The sequence below is a fragment of the Gavia stellata genome, chromosome 18 (assembly GCF_030936135.1).
Source record: "Gavia stellata isolate bGavSte3 chromosome 18, bGavSte3.hap2, whole genome shotgun sequence".
Taxonomy (NCBI): Eukaryota; Metazoa; Chordata; class Aves; order Gaviiformes; family Gaviidae; genus Gavia; species Gavia stellata.
Window position 1 is genome coordinate 6,544,296 of NC_082611.1, and position 21,674 is coordinate 6,565,969.

Genomic DNA, 21,674 nt, shown 5'->3' on the forward strand with positions numbered 1-21,674 from the left:
GTGCATGATATATCAGGAAACATCTCTAAAAAGAGACATCAGTCTATGGCATGGAATCCTCTCTGGGAAATTACCTGCTGTGCTGCAGGCTGTGGAGGGGAGAATGTTACCATTCAAGAGCTGCCCCATTCAAAAACTGCTGAAACAAATAGCAAAAATTCTCTGAGTCAACCCTGAACCAAAGTCCCAGCCAATATCAGGGAGCCCTATTCTGTTAGAAGAGCCTCTTTTCAGATAAGACTTTCATCCAAGGGTATCCGAACACTTGCAATCAAGTGGCATTTTGTGCTAACATTAATCCTGGTGTCCTGGCCACGTTCCAGTTCGAGTAACAAAGTTCTGCCAACCTACGTTCCTCCAGAGGTTTCAGCAGGATGCAATTTTCTTCTTCCTTTTTGTCTTCCATTTCTGGATAGTTAATTCTGGACTGTGTAAAAGAGTGACCATGTTCCACCCCAGAGCTGGCTGCATTTCACTGATGGAGACAGTGGACCTTGAAGTGAGCAGGACCAAAATACTGCATGAAAACACATTATTAATAACAAATGGCTTTTAAAACACATTTGTCCTTTTCTTTTAAATTCTGGTATCAATTTAAAATGTAGAGCTGGACTGCTGCTGAGATCCCTGAGCAAGATCATTGGCAATCCCAGCAATCAGAACAGAGAAGTGCATTTTAAGTTGTAATCAATACAGTTATGACACAAATGAAAGGGAGATGTTATATAAGGATTTTTTTCCACTGGAGAGAGCCCCGACAGCCAGTTATTGCAGTGAGGAAAGGAAGTCATCCAGATGGACTCTCCGTCACACTAATGAAGCTGTCTCATAACTGTAACAGAGACCTCATGTATCTGCTGTGACACTTAGCAAATCCGGGCATGAATAAATAACCAAAGTCCAATTGAATTAACCTCCAGCTGATCAGCACTACTAAACAAATTATCCTAAACTCTGAACAAGATTAGAAGGACTGGCACAGGCCAGAATCATGTGGCAGGAGTGTTAATTCAGTTTAACAAGTTTAAACCTAATCCCCCAGTGTTCTCTGATCTCAGGGTTTCAGGGCAAACTGGTTCCAAAATGCTCTTGGAAAAGAGAGGAAAGGAGGCTCACATGAAGTTAAGAGCAAAAACATGAGCTCAGCCTAGAGTTGCCTAGAGTAACAGAAGAAGAATTGCAAGTGCAGAGCAGAGAAAGAATTAGGCAGAGCATTTCTTACAGAGACAGAAGAGAGTAGGAAAATTACATTGATTTCCTTATGGAATATTCCAACCTCATTTCCAGGATAAAATTTTAAAAAGTTGATAGCATATCTGCGTTTCTTGATTATCATGTTTCTTGTACGGAAACAGGAGATAAGCACCTGTGAAATAAGGGACAACACTTTATTTTAATGCCATTTTCCTCAGTATATAATTGTCTTTTTCTCCTAAAAGTACATTTCTACTGTCCATCAAATGCACAATTCTATTATCACAAACTTCAGTTCATTACTTAGAATGGCACTAACAAACAATTTCAATACTTATTTCTTTTTACGTTGATTCATAAAATTCTTTATGTGGTCAGTTAAAATTAATGTTAAATTTCAGCTTTAACAGACTCAACATTTTGCAGGTTTCTGAAATGTCAAATCTGCTTCCAAGAGAAAATATTTATTCTATTGCTCTCTAGAGACAGGAGCAGATGTAGTAAACTCTACAAGCTTTCTGAAATGGAGAAAACTAGGATTTGAAGCACTTCTAAATACCAATTCCTGCAGCATGGACGTGCCTCACAAAATCTTTCAAATCACAATATTCCTCATAAATGTATTTCCAATCTTCTGTCATAGATAAGTCTTTCAATATGGCTTCCCATTTCCTAAAATCTCACATTTTTTCAGAGACAGCAAGTGAATCAGGTTAGTATAGTTAGATGAAGACTGAGGTCGGAAAGCCTCTGCATCCCACTGAAGGGCATCTGCCTACATTCTTTTGCCTTGCCATGGTATGTCTTTATGCAGGTCTGACTTTGTTTCTTTATTGTGATCTACAGCATAGCTAATACTTTATGTGCTAAACTTCAGCACCAGAGAGGATTTTAATTTTGGCTAGATGGCAAAAAAATTTAACGTACTATGAAAGAGGAAGCATTCAGACACCAGGCATTTCCACCATCTCCATCTTCAACATCTATAAAGAACTTAAAAATCAGATGGGGCCAATCTTCACCTAATATTCAAGAGTGATTCATAATACCCAGAAATAATTTTGTTATTGTTTCATTGGCAAGGCACAGAGTTGCCCACTTCATTGGGAAATGCTTCAATGTTTCCATATATTTAAGTTTTGTAAATGAATACCTCCTGTAATTCTGAAACTTTCGTTACACAACCCTCAAAATCGAATCATAACCTGTCTACTCCGTACTTTGCTGTTATTTATGTAGTATATAAAGGAAAAGTAAATATTTATTCTCATTTTCCACTGTGTGCACTGACTGATATCTCCCAAAGTTAACAGCAGCATTATGAACTGCAAATGATGATACATTGTCAAAGTTGAAACCATTTGGTTATATGCCTCTTACATTTTCAAATATTCCCAATGCAATTTCGTAACTGTCTTGAACATAATGAGACAATGGATTTTTCCTCTTTCATCTGTGTAATAATGAACAACTATTAGAAACACTTTATTATTTCCAGAGTTTGAGGGATCAGTGGGCACGGAGAAAATATGCCCTTTTCAACCAAGTTTTTAATTGTTTTCTCACTTGAAAGAGGAGCTAATTTATTACCGGCAGCGCACAAGGCATTTGTCTCATCAAGAAACATCATTTTAACTATGGGTGAATTCTAGACAACAACACTATTTAATTTGCTGTCACAATTAAGCAATTTATACAACGGACTATACTATTAGTATTATACGAATACTCTGACATTCTCTTGTTGCTTCTGCAAGAGCCATGTTGTTATTTCCCGTGCTTTCGCACTTCTTAGGAAGAGTGGTATGAGTTTTGTTCTTAGAAGCTATGCTACAATTATTTTTATGGCCCACCCCATTTGCATGCTGTCTTTCATCTGACAGACCACCACGAGCAGCTGAAAAACTCCGGCATAAACTATAGTGAGCTTTATGGCAATTACTGCTCCATGGATCTACTGATCCATGGAAATAATTTCTTCAGCCATTCCAGTAACGCAAAGCTTCTGCTGTTCACAGGGTGGATCTGTTGATGGATGATACCATCCACAGGCACTGTCATGGTCATGATCTATGTAGGGCTGTTATTTGACAAAGGAAAATTATGTAAACAGTAGTCAAACTCAATCTTGCCTCATGATGACTCTGTCTGCTCCATACCCCCTAGCTACAGTGGCCAGTACAGCCAGCTGTTACCTCATGATAAGTATCGGGAATAAAATTATCATTAGACAGCACCATGATGTAATCTTGACCCTTTCAGGCAGCTGGAGCTCTTTTAGCTCTCTTAGTCTGGAGCTGTTTTGGAGATGTATTTCACACATTTCAAGAATGTCATTTTCATTTCAGTGGTTGATGAAATAATTTCTGGATATTTTTGCAAAGAAATGTAGGACCTGCTGGTTTTAAAGGTACTGAATATATGAAAACTACTGCTGTTCGAGATCAAGCACCCAAGAAAGCATTTTCAGCAACGTCCTTCTGTAGGTGTGACTTGCCTCACTTTTGCCCGGCTCTGCAATCTCAGCAGCAGCCCCCTTCTGAAACTCACCCCCAGCACTTTCTCATCCCAGCCCCCGGGGATCTGAAGTCCTCCTGCCCCAGCCTGCACAGCAGCTCAGAAAACACAAATGACACAGCATAACAAAGTCCTACAAGGGCTGGAGTACTCCTCTATTTATAGGTTGCTAAATCTGACAGAAAAAAAATTTCCAAAGAGCTCCAGTCAAATTGCTACCTAGATGTTTCCAGGCCCAGCCAGAGTGTGCTGGCTCACTGCCATGTTTTTTAATCCTACCCTGAATGTTGAGCTTTCACAGGAAAATATGCTAGTGCTTATATGTGGGCAGTTACTATTTACACAAACATTAATGAACATTCCCATATTGTTTCCTCACTAAGATGCAAATACAAGAAAACAAAACACTAGCATGACCTGACAGTCTCAGGCATGCAAAGACATCCAGCATTTCCATTGCAGATGTGCAGCTGAGTGCAGATCACACAGAAAGGGAACAATTTGGTTTTGAGCTTTACGTTTATTTTTTCTTAAAAGACTGTGTTTTTTCTGGCTGAATTCTACACTGGGAAAAAAAAAAAAGGTTTAATCAACAACTAAATAGCTTAAAGTGGTTCTGCAATGCCTGATTGATTGGTTTAGCTTTCCTCTTACTCATGCAATGGATGAAGTAAGAAATGTCCCATATGATAAGAGCCGTGTGGACAACTTAAGGACAGAGCAAACCTCTTAGACTTGTCTCTCAGAATAAGAAATAATACTATTCATTATCCTAGGGAGCACAGAAAAGGGACCAATGCACAGAAGAGCCAGGATCCCCTCACCTTCCTTCAAAATACGAGCACATAAAATGAGAGCCTCAGAACTTTTAACTCTGAGAATGCTGTTCAGCTATCACCTGGACATGTCTGAACTCCTCAGCTGCTCACACTTTAATCTCAGGCTTCCCTGCAAACCTGATGTCCCTTTTCCGTCCATGTGCAGAAGCAGTTGGGCTTTGGTCATGTTTGGCAGGCCCATACCTACGTCAGGCTGAGATCTAGAAACCAGGAGGTAAAACAGCCAGCCTCAGCCCCAGCAGGCTTAACTCCTCATTGTGGATAGCCAAGGTTCAAAGCTGTGTTTCCACTTTACACCAAGCACTGACAAAGCCCCTTTCCACTGACTGTGGAGAAAGCCAGCCAGGGAGACCAGACTTCTGGGGCTAAAGTTAGTGTATGAGAACAGCCCCAGATGTGCTCCTCTACCCGCTTCCGCAAGGGCCTCAAATCAGTAGTATTTTCCGAACGCTGCCTCTGCCAGACTCTATTTAAATGCAGTTGGAACAGCTTGAAAGCACCAGGAGGTGGATTTCTGCCATCCCTCCTACCCCTTTGACACAACAGCCCATGGAGAGAGTGCTCACACAATCCCGCACCACCCACATCCCCCCGACCTTGCTGTGACAGTAATAAGGGGAAGAGGAGCACTCTGATATTGTCTGGCCAGAGGAATGTACTTAAAGGCAGCTCTGCTTCATGTACCTGATTTATAACAAGGGTCAGAATAATTCCCAAGCAGCTCCCGCATCGGGGAGCAAACTAATTCCTTTCCTCTCTCCTTGGCTGCGCAGCCCAGAGCCCAGCTGCACCTGAGGTTCCAGCTCACAGTCTATATTCTGCATCATAAAAGATACAAGAGAGAAATCTAAACTAGAGAAGTAATAACCTGTAAACCAATAAACCAACCCAGCACTTTGATAGCTAGGCGCTCCCAAGAGCAGGGATTATTAATGGATGTCCTGAAACACTCTGTGTCTAGTTTTCGAGAGAAGTGCGAAACATTTCTGATCTTACGCATTTGCTCTATAAAATTGGTTCAGATAAATGCAAAGATTATTATAAAAAGCAGCCTCCTTCCAGTCTACAGACGCATAGGCACTTAAGCAGTTTAAAAAGAAGAGTAGTAAGAAACTGCTCAAATAAATAATAATAAAGGTATAAAGCTGCAATATTATGGGTAGTTTTTCTTGTCAATGTATGGGGCTGCACAGTCATTGATTTTCTCTGGTAATTGAGATAGTGACATGCACAACTTATGTTTCTTCAGCAGCCAGTGCATGGGAGTGGAAGAAGGGATCCTGAAATCCTGCAGAATCTCCAGCCAAGGATTCGATGGCTCTCAACTGCTGTCTGTCTCGATCCTTTACTTCCCTTTATTGTAAAATGGGGTATATTAATAATCTCTTATGTCAAAACAGAGTTTATGTCAAAAGAGAGTTTATGAAGCTAAATGTAATAATGTTTGCAATGAGATTAGGGATCTTTGGAGGAAAAGTGCTATAGATAACGGGAGTGTAAGTACGGATACATGTCCTTCTCAGCCAGAAAATGCTGGGAAGCAGGTGGCAGGCAGACAGACCCCTCAGGAAAGGTCCCGCTATCTGCCACGGTGTGTATTCTCAGATCTCCATCCCCTACCTCTGTCACATGGACAATAGGAGCCTTCTCCTTAGTTCATTTTTTTTTAATGTATTTACTTTCAGTGACAAAGATTCAGTGCCGAGTTACTTCCTGCCATCTGCTTCTCAAGTTTGCTATATCCCACCTCAGCTCCATGCCAAAATGAGATATCCAATTGATTGAAACTGTTAAAGGTAACTCTTTCATCCCAAACTAATGAAAAACAATATGAAGTACGATGTTTCCATGTAAATCTGAACTAGAGTAGACTCTCTTTGTCCTCCTGTGATGTAAAAAATAAAATGGAGACTGGCAAGGCTGGCAGGAAGAATCCGGTCCTTTGTGTTTCCTTAAGTAAAATTATTCTCTGGAGAAGGCAGAGCAGGAATAAACTTCTTTATGAGTCAGGAGGCTTTACTGACAAGCGCTGCTATTATCTCCGTCAAACAGGCAAAGCCTCGAGTGATTGTGGTAAGCAAGAAAGGGGAATGTTGGTTTTTCCCAGTGCTGGAAAACAGACTATTTGCCAGATTGCAAGGAATGCCGAAAAGGTATCAATCCTCTCCGTTTGGATGAACCACGAGAGTAACCTGCTGAATTAAAAGCTTTTCCATGGACCTCTGCTGCTCTCTAACGGTGCCTTAAAGGATTCTCAGCACAAAGTTTACATGCTCTTGCTGTAACTGTAGTCAAGTTTTGTTAAAACTTTTAATGCAAAACAAAAAAAAATTCATGAGGTCCGTTAGAGATGTTACCTGAATGGCCAACTCAGGTAGCTATTGCTGCAGCCACAGCGGGCACATTTTGTGTGTGGTGGGAATGACGGTAAAGGAGAGCTAATGCACAGACATGAAGGTCTGGAGCGTATTTTAGACGCGGAAGTCTGGAAGGTTGCAAACCTCTGAGAAATCTCAATTTTTGGGGATTTCAGAGCTTTGTATAAATTAGTATATAAAATTATTATTCATGAGCATTAATATTTCAAAGAAAAAAATTAGCGCTGAATTAACTGTATGCAATTAACAGAAACTAATGTTTGCACATATTGCACACAGGTCATAAACATTTCTTTGTGCGCTCTTCACACAGATGTCCCTGTCTCCCATTACAGCACCCTTGGGCAGCTGCCATCGTTCCCTCAAGCCCCACGCTTTGCTCATGAAGCAGCTGGGCCACACGCGGACGAGTATTTCGGCGACGAACACGCGGACGAGAATTTTGGTGGCGAACACGCGGACGAGTATTTTGGCAACGAACACGTGGACGAGTATTTTGGTGACGAACATGCGGACGAGTATTTTGGCGACAAACACGCGGACGAGAATTTTGGTGACGAACACGTGGACGAGTATTTTGGCGACGAGCACGCGGCTGCTGGTCCCATCGGCAGCGGGGCGCGAGGCTGGGCGGCCTGCCTGTGACGGAGGGCAGGGCCGAGGGCAAGGCCGCCCCAAAGGCCCCAAACCAGCTTTATTTTGATGGCAAAGCACGCTCGGGGGCTTCAAGTGCAGCCCAAGAACACCCAGTGGGTGGGAGCGGTCGCATCCCACATGGAAACGGAGGGGGGGAAGAAAAAACGGTGACGATTAGAAGCCTCCCCCCAGCCCCCGGGTTCACCATGTCCCCTCACGGGCCTGAGGAGGGGCACACGCCACTCCCTCACGGCCACGGGTGGGGTTCCTGCCGTGTGACACTCTACCCCCACGCTGGGAGTCAGTGCAAAACAGGCAGAAACCGGCCGAGGAGGCCGGGCCGGGGGAAGGGGCTCAGCCCCGGGGCCGAGGCCGGCGAGCGGCGATGCCCCCGGGGAGAGCGGGGGGCGCGCCGGAGATGGCGCCTCCCCGTGCGCGAGCGCGGCGGGCGGACGCCCGTGATGGCGGCGCGGCGCTGAGGGGAGGGGAGGGCAGCGGCCGCCCTGCGCCATCTCCCCGCGCCGCGGGCTGGCGGAGGGAGGGGAAAGACACCGCTTCCGCCGCGGCGGGGCGGGCCTGAGCGGAGAGCGGCGGCCCGGCGCGGGTAGGGGCAGCGGGGGCCTCTCCTCAGCCTCGGCTCGGCGTGGGGGCGGTCGTCTCCCTCAGCCGAGGCCTGTGAGGCCCGGAGTGGAAAGCGGGGCTCGGGGGTCGCCCCCTCGGTGCCAGCGACCGGGAGGCTGCGAGGGAGGGCACGGCACGGCGGGTCGGGCTCGGGGGCTGCCTGCTCCGTAGGTGCGATCGCTGTTAAACCATGGTTAGCACGAAACCCTGTAAATGGCAGCGCCTTCGTGCGGGGGGGGGGGGGGGGCGGGTGCAGGCCATTGCTGCGGGGCAGTTAGAGTTCCCCTCCCAGTCAGGGATGTGGGGTGTTGACCGTTGTTCCTGCACAGACACACGCCTCTGGGTGCTTTTGTGCTCTGAAATTAGCTTGACCCTGGGTATTTCAAAGGAAGGGATGGATTCGGGCTCGTGGTCCGTGTTTTTAATCTGTTATTTTATTGTTATTGTGGTGGTGGTCTTTTTCTGCAGCGATGGAAGCGAGTCCCATCGTGATGTCCAAGCAGCGAGAGGAGGTGGTACATGGGGTCCCAACGGAGGTGGTGTGCACGGCGTTCTCCAACTCTGTCCTTGTAGTAGTCACGCAGTATGGCAAGATGGGGACAATCGTCTACGTGGACCCCAACACAATCAGCGACAACGTGGGCAGGCCCTCGCTCACCACAAAGGTGCTACTGGGCAAGGATGAGGTGAGAGTGGGTATACAGTGCACAGGCAGCAAGGGTAAGGAGGAAAATGTAGTAGGTGGGGCTGTGCAAGTTGCCAGGGAGTTGATGAATCACAGCAGCTAAGCAGTGTTTGCACAGTGGTAAGATTAATTTAAAAACCTCTTCTGAGGGAAGAGGGGTTCATCAGAAAAGTATGTGCACTTATCTGCTCTTTGACATAATGAAAGTTAAACTAACCATGAGTGGTTTGGGGATCTGTTGTTTTGTGTCCTATAGGATATGGATTGCTTCGCCGTGTTTATGAAGGTTTGATAAAGCTCCTGTTGATTTAGGGGTTGCAAGATCAAACATGCAGCCTTTGATAACCTCTTTTGGGTTTCTGTTCCAGTGAGTTTGTTTTCCTTTTCAAGTCCCTTTTCTCGCCCCCGCCCTCCCCCCCCAATCTATGCCAGCCCCATAATGGACTTTAGTTGCCCTCTCCCAAGTGTGCCAGCCAAAACCAGCCCTTGATAAAGTTTAATTTGTTTTGCTTCAACAAAATGAGTTTTTATCGACCATTTCACAAAGCTGGAGAGAAAGCAGAAGACAATGTATTTTGCAGAGTGTCAACTAGTCAAGTATTAAAAAGGAAAGTTACAAAGCTACAAGATTATGAGATGTTCCGTCAGGGTTGGAGCTATCAAATATTACTTGCTAACCTTAACTGGACAAACCCTAGCAACACAAGTTCCTGATTCTATCTGCAGCTTCCCCTTATGGAGTTCTCGAACTTCTTATGGAGTTCTTCCTTCTCTGGGTGGGAGATGCTTTTCTTTCTCTGGCGTGATGTCTGCTAATTCTGACCACCTTCACCCCCAAGCTGTTTTTGTGTTTTATTTGGAAATGGAAAGTGCCTTTGTTTACTCTGTTACATAGAACTTTTAAACCATTTTATCAACTTAATCGATCTAACCTTTAAGAAAAGGCTTTCACTAGTTTGTGGCCTTCCTGCTTGTCACCATTAACATCCTCGTTTGGGATGGTGCACACTTCCAAACCACACTGGTAGCTAAAATCAAGCAAACTCATCCTTCTGATAAATACATAACTGTGAATGTAAATAAAACCTAGACAAGCTGGATGTTCTTGTTAAAGAAGCCTCATTAAGAAAGTTATATCCCTTTTTTTTTCCCTCCTTCAGCCTCACTGCTTATTTCTGGTTTTCACTCCTCTGTTAAAAACAACATCTATTACACATACCCTGCAAAAACTGTGTATATAACACCATTTTGGGGTCTCTAGGAATTGCAAAAATAACAGGTTTTTTTCTAGACCTTGTCAGCAGAACATAACCTCTTCAGCAACATGTTTTTAAAAGAAAATGGTACTTTGAGACTTCTTCAGAAATCTGGCTATGATGGAAATAGAGGCATTTTGATCCATGGCTTTTCATATAATTTGATATTTGGTGATGTAGTTTGGGTGGGAGGATTAGCAGAAGGAAAGATTTCCGTACTGACTTTCCAAGTTTTCCAAACCGGTATAAAACTCGATTCAAGTGCAGCTCCAGTTAAGTTGTTTCGGGGTGGTTTGGGTAGCTGTCACTCATGGGTCCAAACTCCTCCCTTTTAAGCTGGTCGAGAAAGTGCTTTCTAAAGTTCCCTGTACCGTGGCTTGGCTTTGCTGACCAGCCAAACTGCGTGTCTGTTCCCAATCATGCTGGAACTGCTCAGCAAGCTGCACGCTCAGTCCGAGTCCAGTATCGACAGGTTCTTGACGCGCCCCATGTTATTGCAGGGCTCTTCCTCTCCTAACTTGTGTGGGAGGGCTCTCCCAGCTGTCAGAGTGCACATCTGTATACCTTTGCTTTGCAGCCCCTCGTTCATGTTTGTGCCAAAAACCTGGTGGCGTTCGTGTCTCAGGAAGCTGGGAACAAACCTGTTCTTCTCGCCATGGCTTTAAAGGACAAGACCGTGGAAGGAATACAAGCTCTACGGGAAGTGATCCGAAGTTGCCAAGTGTGGTGAAGTTGTGCCATCTGGATTCAAGGAAATCATCTTGAGTCCATGACTCATCACCACTTATTTGAAAGGACAAGAAATGAAAATGATGGAATGTCTTTGTGCTGGTTTTGGACGTACTGAGGAATTTCATGAATTTTTCTCTACTGTGTAGAACATTTGTGGGTTTTGTTACTGTGACAGGTTTGCAGTCCATATAGTCAGTGATGAGAGGAGAACAATTGTCTCAACATACAAGAGGAGTATTATTTTTATCACATTGGGTGGGATGTATATTTGGGAAACAGCATGGCTCTGCATTTGTGTCCTGAGGAGCGATAGATGCCAAGCTCTGTAGCTATGCTGTACCACAAAGGGGCAACGCCCAGTGCAGAGTGAATAAAAGAAACATTGACAAATCTAATTTTACCTGTTTTCTTTTTTGCTCTGTGAAAATCACTTCAATTGAAATACCAGCCTCGGTAACAAATCAACAGCAATTGCATAATAGGAAAGGTTTTCTTCCCTGTTTTTAAGGAGATGAGTCCTATATGACTGCTTTTGTCCTTATGTCAGTCCCTTCCTGATGTATTTTGAATCCATTTTCTACTTTCAGTCCGATTTTAGAGAGAGGCAGATAATTATGCTCTGCAAATTTCATGAAAGCTGACATCAGGGTGGAAGACAGGAACGCAAATTAGTGGTGAGAAGAAGACAAAATAACAGCTGCTTGTAGATGATATGGTATCAGTGCATCGGAGAGGGAGCACACACATAGCTTGGACCACCTGCAACAAGCTGTCCATCTCCTAAAGTACCTGTCGTAGGAGACATGGGGACAGAAGGGTTGGGGGGGGCGGTTACACAGGGGTGTTTCTCCCAAGTCTGTTGGAAAAAAGTGTTAGATGAAGTCATATGAGCTGATGCAACACTTAATAGCCAAACTTTAGCCATTTGCTTGGAAAGCATATTTGTTTCTACCTCGTCTTGTAACAAGTAACACCAAATAGTAAATTTTTAAGTGAGCTGTTACACACTTTTGTCACTTATGAACTTGGCTGAGCAGACAGAGGCCAGGTCTTGGATTCTGGGCTGCATTAAGACCTGCTGGTATCAGCAGTATCAGCACAGAGCCTGTGCCTGCCCCACATAGATCCAGTTGCTGGGTCACTTCTGCTGCTAAAAAAATCCCCTAAAAGTCGAAAAGCAGAAAATGCATTTCGAAAGGACTCTTTTCTCTGAAGGGTTATTTACAGTGTTTAAAAGATTATGAGAAATGAAACTTTTTTTAAAAAGTACATCCAAACACTGCAGGCTTGCAGCTGCCCTTGACAAGAAATTTCATCTAAAAATAATTTTCCGAACTGTGCTTCCAAGAATCAAAGATTTGCATCTGTCAGAACTCCAAATTTTCCCTCTTTTACACTTTTTTTTTTTTTTTTGTCTAGGAGGGCTGAGAGAGGCATGTGGAATTTGTTAATGTCGATCCTGGTTTGCTAGTAGGGGTTCTTTTCTGACACAAAATTCAATGTATTTCCCAAATCCTAGTGCTCTTATGGTGTCCGTAGCTCCAGCAACTTGTGGAAACAATACATTAATTAGCAAATTGAATGTAAATCACATCTTCTACCATGGTGATATGGTGGCATACCACCGCTATGCCCCAAAGACCTGACTGTTGCTACCTAAATGCCAACCATGAGTTAACTACCTTGATTTCCTGGCTCTGTATGCCATCGGGTCTGCGCAGGGTGGCAGGTAAAGAAAGGATGTGGAGCCCTCTCCCATTTGATGCTCAGAGCCAGGGCAGACTTATCTTCCTGCCTTTCCACGGGTGATAAATTAGGCCACGAGCAATTGGTCCTTCGACTTTGCTCCTCTCTGCTCTGCAGTAAACCAGGGGGAAGGCCTGCCCCAAAACACATTCACATGTCTGCTGCCTGCCTTTTAGTCATCGTCATCCTCCAGGTAAGGATTAATTCCCGATTGCAAGAAAACCTGCCTTTGCCGCCCAGGCAGAGCTCTCACCCACGGCCACAGGACGTCTGCTGGGCTGGGGACAGCGACGTCAGGCTGTACCGTGGCTTTCCATCCGTGTTTGCTTTCCGGGTGTGGGTGCCGAGCGTGGCGGACTGGAAAGGTAAGTTTGGTAGCTTTTCCGCAGGAGGTAAAGCCTGACCTGCTGCTCCAGCTCCCGCAGGGCCCCGGCTTGCAGCGAGGGTGAGCGGGGCGCTGGCAGGGCCCGCTGCCAGCAGGCAGGCAGGGCTGGGAGGGTGCCCGGAGGAGGAGTCTCCCATGGGTGCAGGTGGAGGAGGGCGCAGGGGATGCAGAGGCAGGTGCCTGGCAGCCAGACCTGCTCCCAGAGGAGCCCCGCAGGGTGAGTGGGGCCCTGGGGGGGGGGCACGTCGCAGCCTGGGGGCACCCCACACGGAGCAGAGGTTGTCCCAGCCATCGGCCTGAGCACCCGTGGGAGCTGCTGCAAAGGCAGAGCCTGCTGCAGGAGCCCTGTGCGTGTGGCACCCACTCCTCCGGACGGGCTTTAAGGACTGCTCAGAGCTGCCCTGCCTTAATTTATAGCCATGTGCTACAGGTCCTTCCTCCTGGGTGGCATGGGGATGGTGTACAGAGGCTGGTCGGGTAAAAAACCCCCGTGTTCGGGCTTTATCTGAAAGCAATCAGGAGAAGAGGCACGTCTCCTGTACTGGTGGGGCTGAGCCTGGATGCTCCCCTCCCTGAGATGGGGGTCAGGGATTTCTCCCCTTTTACTGGGGCAAACAGTCAGCACCGCAGAGGTGCAGTGGTGGGGGGCTGCGGGGGCTCGCCTTTCCTTTCTGACCACCCCAGCCTCACGGGGACTGCTGCCGAGATGGGGATTTTTCCTGGATGCTTCAGGACACTGGGAGGGATGGGAGCTGGGAGTCCGGGCTCTGGCAGCCTGTGGCTGGAGGGGAATCCCTGGCAAAGTGAAAAGCCCTGTTTGCAGGTGGCCTGCCTGAACACAGGTGTCACTGCTCAGTTTCTTTTCTGCTCAGCACTCACTTAGCATCTCTAATATCCCAGGGAGTGAGTGTAACAGGTAGACTGTGCATGGCAGGTACCTGCAAGGTGTCTGCAAACAGCCAGACTGGATGTGGCACTGACATGGTCCTGTTGAGGAGCTGACTTTTGTGGCTAATATTCTTTGCGTCTCCTCACTGCCTTTGTTTGGGAAGCAAATGGCTCTCTAGCTGCATTGAATTGCCCGGCTACCTTGCACAGCCAGGATCTAATTACCTCTGGAGCTGGGAGCCCTGTCTCTGAGCGGCACCGAGGCTTTTGTTTTTAATGACTTGCTCCGCCACATTCAGAGTGTGACAATGTAGGGGAGCCTGCCAGGACTGGCTGCTGGTGCCACCGTGCTCATACCGTGATGGCTGCAGCCAGGCTGCAAAAGCTAATGGGAGTCGGAATGTCTTGGGCCAAGCATCCGTGGCACGTCGCCGGGTCGAAAACAGAATAAATGGGTCTGGCGATGAGCACAGCTCTCCACCGTGTCGTAGGAAGTGAGCTGGATCGTGTCATTCCCTATCGTGATGCTCTGGCAGAGGGAAAGCGTGGCCAAATTCGGCTGTACAGCCCCAATCTGTGGCAGGGCAGCTCCCAGAAAGAGCTAGGAGCTGTGGGGAACAGGACACAGCCTGGCTCTCGCCTCCCTCCCCGCACCATGAGCTATCTCCAGCCTCCTGTTAATGTTTACAAGGCAGGTCCAGCATTGTCTGTCCAAAGACCAGATCCCTCCCTGGCTCTCCTCAGGATCCTGCTTCCTGCTGGCCGGGGCAGGGCCACGGGACAGTTGCAGGGAGGAAAAACCCAGCTCCCCGCTGCCTCCGTAACACCATCGGCCCCACTGTCCCTCCAGCCATCTCCAGCTCTGCTTCCCCACTCGCGGGTGCAGGTACGGCGGGGTGAGCTCCTGGGACGTTGCCAGCATGCTGCCGCCCCGGGCATCTCCGCTTACAGGCGGCTCCTGCCAGGCGGAGGGGGGGAAGGTATTTTTAGGGCTGTTGATCTGACACCAGCTGAGTTTCCTCTCCTGCAAGGTTGGTGTTCGGGGAGAGGGCAGGAGAGGAAGCCGCCGGGCAAGCTCTTGCTTTGGCTTGTTTTCTGTGTTTAATTGGACGGAGGTCATTCCCTGCCACTCTTATCTGTGGCAGATATTTTCTTGCCTCTCACCAGTTCATGCTTACAGTTTTACCCCTAGGCGATAGTTACCCAGCAGCTAAAATCTTTGTTTATTAACAACGCACCGAGAAGCATCTGTATTGTTAGAGCTCTGCTCGCAGGCTGTTATTTTTTTTCTTTTAAAACCGCTATTGTTATACTTGGGAAAAAGCAGCTTTCCACAGATTAGCAGAAAGAGAGGCCAAACATGGCAGTTTATGCATCTGTTGGCCTTGAGATATGAAGCTGCCCTATAAATAAGAGCATATTATTAGGTTGGTCCTTGCTGTCTGGAGCCGCAGGGTACACAGTGCCCCTACGCCCCGGCCACCCTCTGCGCTGGGAATGCTCAGCGCCTCGGGGTGACCAGCTTTGAGGAGGACAGACCTGTCGGGGAGATGCCGGAGCACTTCAGCATCCCCAAAGGACAGCAGCTCTGCCTGCTCTGCCTCCACATGGCACACTTGCTCCCTTGTGCTTAATTCGGCTGCGGGAGGGATCGCTGGCTGCCCTTCAGGTCTCGGGGTTGGCGCTGCCAGCACACCGAGCCCCCCATGATCCCGAAATGGCCGAGGCTGGCCAAAGACCCTGGGTGGTGCCAAACCTCTGGCTTCTTGGGCAGCCCCCAACAAGCCATGCATGAGGAAAGGAGACAAATTTTGGGGGGGGTACCACAGGGATCCCGGTGTTTTCTGGGCTCCCAAGGAGGAGCACGTCAGTGTCCTGACTCATTGGTAAGGGACTCCTCGTTATTATCATGGATGAGGGATGAGTTTAACCCTTAAGTTTCTGGTCCCTGATGGAAAAGGGTCCCGAGCCACAAGTGTGAACTTATGGGGTCACAAATGCAGGCAGGTCTTTCCCTTTCAAGTGGGATAGTGACCCCTGAGAAAAGCAGAAGCAGCAAGTCTGGGAAGGAAAAGTGTGTGTTTTGGAGGACACAGGGACTGCATACACCTCCTCGGAGAAAGGAGGGTCTGCTCTTGAAGGACGTTTGTATTTTCCTGCTGGGAGAAGCAGACCCAACCATGGTGAACAGGCTGGTTTGGGTGAGGGACACCCTGGAAAAAGCCTGGGGAGGAGATAAACCTCACAGGAGGTTTTTCCACACTGTGTGGGCTGGGAAATCTGTGGGACCTTCCCCTTCACCAGCTTACCTCGGTCCTGCCTTCCTGCACCGCTTCCCTTGCCTCTCCCTCCCTGCAGATGAGTAATGCCACGCGTGCCTTGCCCTCTGCCGTGGCGCCCAGTGCCCCGGGGCCTGGCACAGCAGCTGGGCTGGCCTCGGCTCCCCCATCTTTGGCCCTCGTCCTGCTCACGGCCGCCCACAACGACTCTGAGGATGGCCGACAGCTCTTTCTGACCACAACAGCGGCACAGGTCATCTCCGGCATCTTCGTGTGGTCAGCGCTCATCGTCACCTTCCACCAGGTATGGGCTGGAGCAGAGACGGGGCTCAGCACTGGCGTTGGCGCAAGAGCAAAACTATTGATTGTCCCCAAGTTCATTGCAAATCACTTAGCTCCGGAGAAATAGTTCCTCCTGTTGCTGCCCGGAGGGGATATCTCCGCTGTCGGGAGCCCGGTGCTGGCAGCTCGGGAGGGTGGACTTTGCCCACGCGCTCCCCAGGAGCTGCCAGAGCCGGGAGAGGCTGCAGGGCATTGGCACTGCCTGGAGGCAACACCCGGCACGGTTTCTCATCTGGCACCCTGAGGTCTGTGCCTATGGCGTGTGCGCTGCCGGCTGCCTTGAAATGTACTGCCAGTGGGCATGCTTTTGGGTGCTGTGTGGATCCGTACTGTTGAAGGCAGCCCTGGGGCAAGCTGGTGCCTCCGAGTGAAGGGACAGGGCTGCATGGGGGCTGGCACGGAGGAGGGCACGCTCCTCGCACAGCACCAGGGAAGGGACCCGATTTCCATATGTTTTTGTGGGAGGGATTGCCCCAGGGACCGGGATGGAGCCTGTCTCACGTGTCTGTTCACTGCAGTGAGTCTGTGGTGGAAAGCTGGTGGTGCTCTCATCCCTGGGAGGAGGGTCAACATGGGATGAGCCTCCTGTAGCCCCCCAGGCTGGAGGTACCTCTGGTTCCCCTCCTGAGCAGTGGTAGCCACAGCTCTGCATGCTGGGCTCTTTGCAGATCTACACGCACCTGAGGAATTACACCATGCCCAAGGAGCAGCGCTACATTATCCGCATCCTCTTCATTGTGCCCATCTATGCCTTCGACTCCTGGCTCAGCCTCCTCCTCCTCGGCAGCCACCAGTACTATGTCTACTTCGACTCAGTGCGCGACTGCTATGAAGGTGAGTGCAGCCTCTCCTGGGCAGGGAGGCTGATGGCAAAGCAGGGATTTCATCTCACTGACCTGTGTCTCTGGAGTGTCCTGGATTGCACAAAGTGGCAAATCTCCATCTCTTTCACTTCCCACTCTCCCTTCCTCTGCGCAGAGGTTTTCCCCTTCCTTCTCCATTGGCAGCAGGGAGGGGACGCCCCACGTGTAGACACAAGCTGGTGCCTTTCCACTGCCTGCGTGAAGGCTCAGAGGGACCCCACCATGATGCTCCTGGGGAAAGAGGTTTTCTGGTCGCCCTTGGGGTAGAAATGCAGCTTCTCTAAAGCAGAAGGTAGATGTACCTAAGACATTGGGGAGTTGGGATGTTTTGAGGTGCAGGGGAAGCTCGTCAGGGTTGAGGTCGCTCTTCCACCTTGTTGCTCTCACCCTGGGGAATGGAGGGGTGTGGGCATGTGTATTACTTCAGGTTTGGAGTATATGAAAAATAAGTGATGGGGTTGTTCAAGAAAACCGTTCAGGACCTGCTCCTTGCTGGCCACCAGCCACTTGTGCTGCCCCTTAGCAATTTTGAGGTCCTTCCATGCAGGTGGTCCCTGGCCATTGCACTCCTGCCTGGGCTTGCCTGGGTGTGAATGGAGGATGGCTCCACAAGCACTGCTGGGACGTCCGACTGCTGCCGTGTGGACACAGGGTCTGTGTGTGCACAGAGCAGCTGCTGCGTCTGCAACAAACCCTGTGCACACCGTGCGGTGCATCTGACTCCGCTTGGAAGTCAGATGGATTTCACCTGCTGCTCCTCTTGTTGGGTTCCCACCCACCAGTGTCCCAAATTCTGATGCTGTACCGGGGTGGATGAGAAGACACCTGAGCAGGAAGGGATGTGAAACGTAATAACACCCCCCTCCCGGATCTCCTTTAGCCCTGCTGATCATGTCTGTCCTTGCCTTGCCAGCTTTCGTGATTTACAGCTTCCTGAGCCTGTGCTTCGAGTACCTTGGAGGGGAGAGCACCATCATGACAGAGATCCGAGGGAAGCCTATTGCGTAAGTCCAGGTGTACCACAAGTTCTTCAGCCCTCCACCCGCTTTCTCTGTCTAGCAGCCCCAATGGCATCTCCTCGGCTTTTGCTTCCAGGTCCAGCTGCTTTTATGGGACCTGCTGCCTTCAGGGTATGTCCTACTCCATCGGGTTCCTGCGCTTCTGCAAGCAGGTGGGTACCCGACAGGGTGCATCAGCTCCGCTCCCCTCCGACAAGGGGTCTCCGGCCAGCAGGTCCCTTTCTCGCTGCCCTGCTGAGAGGGTTCAGCTTCATTGCTCTCCCGAGATGCTCTTTTTGGTTTTTTTTATCTCTGAGGGAGGCAGCTCACCCAGCTTGTCGGCACCTGGCCAGCCGCAGGGCGCCCGCTCGCTGTCCTTGCCTCTGACTCACTGCTGAGTCAGGGTCTCCTCCCACTGCAGAGCTGAGATTGCCATCTCTGTCCAGTCCCAGGTTAGCCTGGACGGCTCTGTAACTCTCCAGGGCTGTGCTGCAGGCTGAATCCTGGCACTGCTCTGTCCCCAAGCCACCCGGTCCCCCACCTCAGAGTGGCTACACTGCCTTTCAGGAGCTGCCTTTTGGGAGCCCTGCTCCCTTCCGTCTGCAGACTTTGAGCTGGTTCATATTTCACCCCACAGCGCTGGTCACTCCTGTGATGGAGAACTGCTCTCTCCTCTGTGTCTCTGTCCCGGGAGCAGAGGGGTTGGCTTACATGGCGGGGGCCGGGGGTGGCAGGAGCTGCAGGGAGGGTGGTGGGATGTCCCTGCTGCCCCGGTGTGCACCGTGTCTCTCCCCTGTGCAGGCTACGCTGCAGTTCTGCATCGTGAAACCCCTCATGGCGATCATCACCATCATCCTGCAAGCATTTGGGAAGTACCACGATGGGGACTTCAAGTGAGGATGCTGTGGCAGGCTGGGGAGGGTGAAGGGGACAGGATGGGTCCCTGCTCTGTGGCAAGGGGCAGGGTGTCCTGCCAGCCCTCCCCGGGGAGCTGCTCTGCAAGAAGCGAGAGTATAAGGAGCCCAAAGCGCCTGGGAACAGAGACCCACTGCCCTCAAATGAGAAAGGGACCGAACTCCTGTGGGTCATAATAAAAAAGGTCCCACCAACAGAGGAAAAGCTGAGAGCAGCCCCCTGTCCCCCCCTTTTCCCCCTGGCTTACCTTCCCTGCCTGGGCTGTGCTCTCCCCTGTGGCAAAGCTATGCACTTCTCCCCTCCCCATTTCATCCTTCTTTGCCTCCAGTTGTGCTTGCTTCACTTCCCACAGCCCAGGGCAGCAGCTCTCTCTCTCCCCGCAGCGTCCAAAGTGGCTACCTCTACATCACCATCATCTACAACTTCTCCGTCAGCCTGGCACTTTACGCCCTCTTCCTCTTCTACTTTGCCACCATGGACCTGCTGCGCCCATTTGAGCCGGTCCTCAAGTTCATCACCATCAAGGCAGTCATCTTCCTCTCCTTCTGGCAAGGTGGGTCCCACCATGGATGCCCAGCGCTTCTCCTCCCATAGTCCCACCTGACCCAGGGATGCAGGACCAGAGCTGATCCCTCTCCCTTCCCCTGCACAGGGACGCTGCTGGCAATCCTGGAGAAATGCGGGGTGATCCCTGAAGTTCAGATCATCGATGGGAAGGAGGTGGGAGCTGGGACAGTGGCTGCTGGCTACCAGAACTTCATCATCTGCATTGAGATGTTCTTTGCTTCCATTGCCCTGCGCTACGCGTTCACCTGCCAGGTGTACAGAGAGAAGAAAGAAAACTCAACAGGTAAGTCTTCCTCTCTTCCTTCCTTCATCAGTGACTAAGGAAAGAGGAGACCCTCCCTACAGCATTGCCAAAGGGATGCTGAAAATCACCCGAGGAATTTCCTTCTCCTGTGCTCCATGAGTTCCTTCTCCCTGTTCCCTCATGATACCCACAAGCCATAGCAAGGGATAGGAAGAGAGACCTTGTTGTGGATGGGCAGAATTAGGGGATTTTGGTATTACGGCACATGCTGCTGGAGAGGATCCATCCTCTTCGAAACATGGAACTGGGGTTGCCTTCCTTCTCCTTGGGACTCGCCACCGCAAGCTGACGTGGGCCACAATGAGCCCCTGATCTTGAATTTCTAAGGAAAAGTATCACTCCAGTCTTGGAGCACTTGGGCTCATTGACTGTCTGATGTCCCCTCACCCTTCCGCTCTCCCTGTTTTTCAGCAAACCTTGCCCCGATGCAGAGCATCTCCAGCGGGCTGAAGGAGACCATAAGCCCCCAGGACATTGTGCAGGATGCGATCCACAACTTCTCACCCGCATACCAGCAGTACACCCAGCAGTCGATGCAGGAGGCGGAGCGCAAAGCACCAGGGGAGAATGGGCATGTGGCCTCCAAGACGGATGGACCGAGCAGCAGAAAGAGCAAAAACATTGAGAAGAGAGTGCTGATCCTGTCGGATGAGGAGCTGTAGGAGATATCAGAGGGGACAGTGACACGGGAGAGGTTTAAACCCATGCAAATGGGAGGTGTCTCAAGACTGAGACAAGCTGGTCTAACGGGAGTACTGAGAAGCCAGGAACTCTACCCAAAAAGCCAGTCTCTCAAAGGGAAGATGCAATAACCTAGGGAAAAGTTAAATCAAATAGTGCCAGCTTCTGCTGTTCCGTCTCTACTGGTATTAAGGATGGGGCTGTCTTTGCTCCTGCACCTAACAGCCCTGCGTTGCTGTCTGGGCTTTGGGGCCCCACTGCTGGTGTTGCGAGGCGGGGGGGGAGCCAGGCTGCAGGAGGGACCAGCCGCCCGCACCCTCCTCTTACCTCCAAGCAGTGCTGAGGCCTGAGAGAAATGCTTTTCTCAGCACAGTTCTGCTCTAGTTTCTCCCGATTTGAGTAAAAAATGATCTCCAAGGGCCCCGTGGAGAAAACCAGCCCAGGAAGGTGACTTCACTTCACCTCAAAACCCGGTAACAGTTGAAAGACGTCATTCCTTATTTTTACATCTTTTCCCCTCTCCTTCTCCCAGAAAAGCCTACGGAGTTGTGCAGAAGACCTTTACTAGGGAGGAAGAGTAAGTCATCATCTTCTCCCTCCAGATGGTGATGCAGCTGTCTAACTCCCCCGGGAGCTGCAGCGGGACCTCACTTGGGGCTAATGCGTGGTCTCCGTCTCCAGCTGCATTTCTGAGAGGGGCCAGTGACAGAAGCACTTGTTTATGTCTAAACGGACTTATCTCTGAACGGATCAGAAGTTAAAAGGGATTCCAGCTTCCTTATCAGAGCCTTTATTAGGGAACCAGACTGTGACTGGTGGTGGTAGGAATGCGCTTATTGGGAACTGTC

At 49.5% G+C, this 21,674-nt stretch overlaps 2 protein-coding genes across 2 annotated transcripts; both read left to right on the top strand.

Moving 5' to 3' along the window:
* Positions 1-8,655: 8,655 nt before the first annotated feature.
* Positions 8,656-11,253, top strand: PSMG3 (proteasome assembly chaperone 3). The gene is made up of 2 exons (XM_009808014.2): positions 8,656-8,871; positions 10,704-11,253. Exons 1-2 carry the CDS (start codon positions 8,656-8,658, stop codon positions 10,854-10,856), a joined length of 369 nt encoding a protein of 122 aa, XP_009806316.2. The 3' UTR covers positions 10,857-11,253.
* A 3,304-nt stretch (positions 11,254-14,557) lies between these two features.
* TMEM184A (transmembrane protein 184A) lies at positions 14,558-20,807 on the top strand. Its single transcript, XM_009814680.2, is given in 11 exon segments — positions 14,558-14,611; positions 14,613-14,639; positions 14,641-14,763; positions 16,236-16,460; positions 17,167-17,332; positions 18,275-18,365; positions 18,457-18,532; positions 19,161-19,252; positions 19,658-19,827; positions 19,927-20,124; positions 20,557-20,807. Coding segments are annotated over 11 exon segments (1,473 nt in total).
* The last annotated feature ends 867 nt before the right edge of the window (positions 20,808-21,674 follow it).

What these genes read in the sequence shown, in the direction of transcription:
- PSMG3 (XM_009808014.2), top strand. Translation starts at nt 8,656, where the DNA reads ATGGAAGCGAGTCCCATCGTGATGTCCAAGCAGCGAGAGGAGGTGGTA. An exon ending in TGCTACTGGGCAAGGATGAG is followed by an intron (nt 8,872 to 10,703) that starts GTGAGAGTGGGT and finishes TTTGCTTTGCAG; the next exon opens with CCCCTCGTTCATGTTTGTGC.